The sequence below is a fragment of the Balaenoptera physalus genome (genome assembly GCF_965194825.1).
Source record: "Balaenoptera physalus genome assembly, chromosome: 17".
Classification (NCBI taxonomy): domain Eukaryota; kingdom Metazoa; phylum Chordata; class Mammalia; order Artiodactyla; family Balaenopteridae; genus Balaenoptera; species Balaenoptera physalus.
The window spans coordinates 23,848,892-23,856,164 of NC_138895.1; the positions used below are offsets into that span (position 1 = coordinate 23,848,892).

The window sequence follows — 7,273 nt, forward strand, 5'->3', positions numbered from 1 at the left end:
AAAATACGGTTAAGATTTTACCTGAAAACAATATACTTTCTAAATTGTCTACAAGGAGCACATTTTGGCTAAAAGTAGATTACAATACCTTATTGTACCGCCAGTAGAGGGTAGTAGCAAGAACTCTTAAGACCATCGAACTGGTTTGGAATCCAGATATAGAACTTACTGGGTATGTAATATTAGGTAAGGTAGAGTAGTTCAACTACTCTACACCTCAGTTTCTTCATCAATAAAGTGGAGATAATACTATGTAAAAGGGTTCATAAGGATTAAAGGAAAATGTATAGGAGGAGCAGAAAGAAATACTAGCACGTAATAAGCATTTAATAGCCATTAATGCTACTCATATACTAACATACTATTGTTAAGTATAGGAAAAGCTTTGAAAAGTATCAAGCCCTAGACAAATGTAAGATACTGTTAATGGCACTATGCTTGGGTTTGGCATGTGGGAAATGTGAGCGGCTGCAGTTCTGAATTTAGAAAAAAACACATAAGTGATAACATAGGAATAGGTAAAGAGAACAGTGAAACAGAACAGAGAGTCCAGAAATAGATCCACATATATATGGTCTATTGTTTTCCAAATTAAGGTGCCAAGTTAATCCAATGGGGAAAGGAAAATCTTTTTAAATAAATGTTGTTGGAACAGTTGAATATTGGCAAAAATTCAATGTCTATTTCATTTCATACACAAAAATTAATTTGCAATCCATCATAGACCTAAACATAAAACTTAGAATCATAAAGCATCTAGAAGAAAACATAGACTATCTTTACAACTTTGAGGTGGACAAAGATTTCTTAGACTGAATACAAAAAGCACTAACCATAAAAAAATGATAAATGAGACTACTACACTGAAATTAACATTTTCCGCAGCATTAAGAAAATTAACAGGGACTTCCTTGGTGGTCTAGTGGTTAAGAACCGGTGCTTCCACTGAAAGGGGGCACGGGTTCGATCTCTGGTTGGGGAATTAAGATACTGCATGCCATGTGGTGCCACCAAAAAAAAAAAAAAAAAACAAAAGAAAAGAAGATTAACAGACAAGCCACAGAAATGCAAAAGTAATTGCATACATGTAGCTGATAAAAGACGTAGCTACAATATATAATCACTCCTACAAATTATCAATGAAAAGGCAAACTATCCACTTTAAAAGGGGGCAAAAGATTTGAAAAGACACTTTACAAAATAAAAAATACAACTGTCCAATAAAAACATGTAAAAATGCACAACAGGGAAATGTAAGTTAAAACCACAATGAGATACCATTTCACACCCAATAAAATGCTAAAACAAAAAAGACTGATAATATGTATCGTTGAGGATATAGAATACTTGAAACTCTCATGCCTTGCTAGTGGCAATGTAAAACATTGCAATTACTTTGAAAGACTGGAAGTTTCTTGTGACATAATTTATATCTACCCTATGAACCAGCAATTTCACTCTTAGGTATTTCCTGATGGAAACGAAAACATATGTCCACAAAAAGAGCCTTCCTGATAAGAGGTGTGTCCATCAACCCAAATGTTCATCAACAGGAGAATGAATACATTTTGATATAGTCATACAATAGAATACTACCTACTCACAAAAGAACAAACTACGAATACACACACCATGTGGATGACTCTCAAAAACATCATAATAAGGAAAAGAAGCCAGATACAAGAGGCTACATGCCATCTGATTCCATTCTATAAAATCCAAGAGGAGGCAAAACTAACCTAGGATGACAGAAATCACAAAGTGGTTGTTTTGTTGAGGATGGGGGCATGAGGAAAGGCTGAAAAGGGGCATGAGGGAACTTTCTGGAATAATGGAAGTGTTCTATATCGTGTTTTGAGTGGTGGTCACATGACATGAACGTACACAATTGCTAAACTCATCAAATTGAGCACGGAAGATTTGTATCTGTTAATATGTGTTAATTACATCTCAATTACACGTAAGCACACACACAAGGCCAAGTGACTCAGTCCCTGACCTAGCAAAGTCTGCAGCTGTGTTGAGGACAAATGGTATTGCCCTCATTTAAATTATCAGAGAAATTAAATTACATTTATAAGGTATTTGCAGAGTTTTTAGTTCATTCAAACAGCATGTTACATGACACACAATGAAATGTTTTTCATGAAGCCAGTAAACTGCCTGGTCTGGATGAGGCTTTTAAGGCATAAAGAAGCTATTTTGGCCTTCCTTCCCCACTATTTCTAGTGCTTGGCTAAAAAGGAGTTGGCAGGTGCCTGTGAAGGGAGCCATTCTCTTCTGGCAAAAGAGCCCTAGGTTATTAAATTCTTCCTCCTCCGGCCTGGTTCACCTCCACTGTTTATTGTTTTGTCTTGTTTATCTGCGGCTGCCAGCCCAAGGCAGGCCCTTGTCCTTTGTGTACTCCCCACAGGCATTAGGCCTCACTCAACACTCGATAATGTTTTCCTTACTGATCCCAGAGCGGTCACAATATGTCTAAAAAAAACCCAGCAAGGCTCCCACTCTTGATCAAAAATCCAAATTATTTTTCCCTTCTCGGTTTTACTCTTATGTCAGTTTTCTGTATTTGGATCCTAGGGCAATCCTGCTTTTTAATGTGTAATGTTCTAATGGATAGTAACATTGACCGAAACTTTAAAACCACTCAACAGAAACCATTCCTGGCTCCCTGGGTCAGTGGATGAAGGCAAATGTCCTGACACTGCTCAAAAAAACTCTGTGGGGTGTAGAGAGGGAGAAGCCAAGAACAAGTCCTTTATTTGGGGGGCATTGTTTCTATTTCTAAACCGTTCTATCGCGTGTCCTCTTTTCACTCACAAATGAAATATTGTTCCCTTTCTCTCTGCCAACAGACCCAAAGGGGAGAGGCGAGGGAGAGTTTAAGAAATGGAGCAGGGAAAAGGTATACTAAATGGTTCTTTTTATGAGTAAAATACACAGAAACAAGAGAGGGAAAAAGACCTGTTTGGTTACATTGTTCCTCCCTCATTTAGGGCAGATTAAATCACATGCAGCAGATGGAGACAGTTTGCAAGGGAAGGGAATTTAGAGCTCCCCATCTAAAAACACTTACTACATGTGATTAAAGGTAGAGACAACCTAATTGATAAACCCCTGGAAAGGCCATTTGTACAGATGTTGTTGTCTTTCTACCCCTGATTCCTTCAAACCAATGGAGCCTTCCCACTTGGAGATGACATTCGCTCTGGCCTTCCATATCGCAGTCTTTTAGACATGGACTCCTTCGTGGTTTTTAGCCATCTGACTTCCAAGATGTCCACATCAGATCCATGTTTCAGAATTCCAGATCAAGGATCACCTCCTTCAAGAATTCCTTGACCACCTCTTTTGTCTCCACCCCTTGGAAGTTCTCTTGCTTTCCTGTATCATTGTGTCTGTGCTCTCCTCCCTTATAGCACTTAGAATTTTCAACCTTATCAATCTCCTTTTCTTCTTAACAACTCTCAGCTGAAGGACTGACTTTTTCTTTTTTTAAATTAGTTTTTATTGGAGCACGGTTGATTTATAATGTTGTGTTAGTTTCTGCTGTACAGCAAACTGAATCGGTTATACATATGCATATATCCACTCTTTTTTAGATTCTTTTCCCATATAGGTCACTACAGAGTATTGAGCAGAGTTCCCTGTGCTACATAGTAGGTTCTTACTAGTTGTCTTTTATATATAGTAGTGTGTATATGTCAATCCCAATCTCCCAATTTATCCCTCCTGCTGCCCCAAGGACTGACTTCTTAATGAAGCACTTATCATCTCCTCTAGGTAGACTGCCTCGTGATTTCATCACACTCTGTGGGTACTTCCATAAAGCAATTATTTCTTGTATTGTAAATCTTTATTAGCTCCTCTGCCTCTGGGCTCCAAGAGGGCCAGAATGATGTCTCTACCTCATTGTATACCCATTATGATCCCTTACACAAGGTATACAACAATATCATGCACACACGTGTTAATTAAATGTAGCTATTTGGTACGTGCTGGTGGTGGCTGCGTCGCTTTGTGGTAGAGGCGTAGAGTTGGTGTGGTGGGATGAACCGCGCTCCCGGTGGAAGCAGAGGAGCCGAGCGGGAACCATGGCCAGTACAGTGGTAGCAGTTGGACTCACCATTGCTGCTGCAGGATTTGCAGGCCGTTACGCTTTGCAAGCCATGAAGCATATGGAGCCTCAAGTAAAACAAGTTTTTCAAAGTCTACCAAAATCTGCCTTCAGTGGTGGCTATTACAGAGGTGGGTTTGAACCCAAAATGACAAAACGGGAAGCAGCATTAATACTAGGTGTAAGCCCTACTGCCAATAAGGGAAAAATAAGAGATGCTCATCGACGAATTATGCTTTTAAATCACCCAGACAAGGGAGGATCTCCTTATATAGCAGCCAAAATCAATGAAGCTAAAGATTTACTAGAAGGTCAAGCTAAAAAATGAAGTAAATGTATGATGAATTTTAAGTTCTTACTCATTTATGTATATGAGTACCAGCTTTTTATAATAAAATGCCTCAAAGCTAAAAAAAAAAAAAAAAAAAATGTAGCTATTTGGAGGTCACTATGGACCTTCAGTTTTGCTTTGTTTTTTTATTAAAGTAAAGACGTCAGAAACAATAGTGCAATGAGTATAAAAGTAGCAGGTGTAAAGAAAGCAGCAGTTCTAAGTGTGGACAACTCGAGGAATTTGATTGTAAAACAAGAAATCAAGATAGAAGAGTAATTGGAGGTGGGAAAAAGAATCGTGATAAAAGTAAAGGCATGAGGGATTTTTGAGAACAGAGTGCGTGTGTAGGCAGTGAAGTGGGACCAGTGGAGACAGAGAAACTGAAAATAAAAGAGGTAAGTCACAATAAAGAGATCAAAGTCTTAAGGGAGACAGGAGAGCTGGGATTAAGATGGAGACAGAGAGTAAATTTTGGAAAAGAATAAAATGCCGCTTATTCTGAGACAATAGGATGAAGGCAAAGATGAAGAAATGACAAGGAAGAGAGAAGAGAATATTGGATGAAAATCCAACCAAGTGGAAATAAGTAAGTTAGAGCTTCATCTTGATATACCTTCTCAGTGAGTAGCTTCTGCTAGAAGTAGAAAGACAAGGGAAGTCCTAGAGGCTTGAGGAGGGAGGAGGTGGGAGGAGCTAGAGAGGAGGAAGAGAATTGTGTGGCAGCCAAGTTACCTTGTGAAGGTCTTCCTGTGCCTCTTCCCAGCTCTCCTCCTCCCCTGACATGCTCCCCCAGTCCGTATTAACCATGCAAACACAAATAAAGAGCTACACCAGCAAAACAGACAAATTTAAGAACTGGCACCAACAGATCAGGTTGAACCAGTAATTTTTTCAAAGTCACCATGAGATTCCATTTATTAAGTTGGATGTCCTAAGATATAAGCAGTTCTCAAGGAGAAACTTTTAAGAGTTATACTTCCAAATCAGTAACCTGTTGACTTAAAATTCATTGAGGAAAATCTCTTCAGCCCTTCTGATATACTGGGTCCTGTGCTAGGCCCAGGGTAGAAGGGGTCTCCTGACCTCAAGAAGTGCATTGACTAGCGGTGGCAAGGCAGAATAATGTCTTCCCATTCATTCAACAAAGTCTGTGAGCTACTGTGTACCCAGAATCTTGCCCCTGATGCTGTAGACAAAGAGTATAAGCTCTCGCTATGAGTATATATCATCTCTTAGAAGAGACCTATATTAAGCAAATACCAATCAACTATTTAATTATAAATTTCATAAGTGCTACATAAATGCTTCATAAATGCATAAAGAAAAAGTTTAAGTGCTAAGAGAGCATATAACAGACCTAGCCAGGGGGTGGGAGAAATTCTTTCTCAGGAATTAAAGGATATAAAAGAATTATTTAAACCAGGAGGTGGGAGTGCCTTCCAGGCAAAGAAAAGTGCCTGCTGAAGTCTCAGAAGCAGTAAAGAATGGGGCATTTGAGAACAGGAGAGGGTGCCAGGGTGGCGGACACACCTACGACAAGGGGGATGACACGGCAGGGTGAGGGATGAGGATGGAGAGGAAGGCAGGATTGGCCTTACGGAGAGCTCTGCAAGTCATGTTAAAGAGTCTGGGTTTTCTCCTAGGAGCAGTAAAAAGCCACTGATGTTTCAAACTGATTAAATTACACTTTTTCAAAATTAAAGTTGATTTACAATGTTGTATTAGTTTCAGGTGTACAGCACAATGATTCAGTTATACATATATATACACGTATATATTATTTTTCAGATTCTTTTCCCTTATGGGCTATTACAAAATCTTGAGTATAGTTCCCTGTGCTATACAGTATGTCCTTGTTGGTTATCTTGTTTATATATAGCAGTGGGCATTTGGTAATCCCATCCTCCTAATTGAAAAGGTAGCTCTGCCTGCAGAGTGGAAGACGGATTAGAGAGGGTGTCAAGATTGGACGCTGGGAGACCAATTAGGAAGATATTGTAGAAGTTCAGCACTGGAAAAGCATGAATCTGGAAAACTCACAGCAGTTCCCCAATCCAGCCACGCACAGGCTGGTGAGAGCACCTGTTCCTCAGGTACCAATCCTGACAGTAGCGTGGTTCATGCTAAATAAAAGCTGAAGCGGTCTGGCTCTCACTGGTGCACCCATGTGCTATCTGACAGGGTGTTAAGCTTTCTTTCCTTCCGTCTTTCGTTGGCTGCTATCTCAGTCTGACAACAGGAACAAACGGAACTCTGATTTGATTTTTTTTTTTTTTTTGAGCTCCAACAGCCTTTTTACATAATCTTTAGTAGTAACTGGCCTTTGAGTGTCCGGGCACAGGCTGTACTCTGTGCTCAGAGACACTTATCTTCCACGCTTAGATGAAACGATAAGCATCCAGTCTATAGATAAAGCATTAGGCAGTTAATATAGCATTAGGCAACGTGTTTTCCATTCTACGTTTCTGTTCAACCATTAAAAGTGCCGGGGTGTGGGGATTTGCCTGGACTATTTTAACCCCACTTCACCTACTGTAGCTGTTTACTCTTGGCGATGGGTTTGACACCTAACACAGCACGGAACAGGCACACAGCCAGCTCCTGTTCTCTTTTCTTTAAAAGGAAAAAGGCAGGGATTCAAAATTCAAAAGAAGGAGCAGCTCAGATTCTAGTCCTAAAGAGGAAGTCTTCCTGCTTCATGAAGTCAGAGCAAGGATGGGCTCTTCAGCAGGCCCCACCTCCTCGACCTCGTGCCTGGACCACAGGCAGTTAGTGCTGTGTCCTCAGGGTGCCCCCAACCAACACTTGTCCATAGAATTCCA

At 40.0% G+C, this 7,273-nt stretch overlaps 1 protein-coding gene across 1 annotated transcript; it reads left to right on the top strand.

Moving 5' to 3' along the window:
- The first annotated feature begins 3,993 nt into the window (after positions 1–3,993).
- LOC309646503 (mitochondrial import inner membrane translocase subunit TIM14) lies at positions 3,994–4,468 on the top strand. The gene has a single exon (XM_082432903.1). The coding sequence runs from the start codon at positions 4,095–4,097 to the stop codon at positions 4,443–4,445; it is 351 nt and encodes a 116-aa protein (XP_082289029.1). The 5' UTR covers positions 3,994–4,094; the 3' UTR covers positions 4,446–4,468.
- Positions 4,469–7,273: the final 2,805 nt, after the last annotated feature.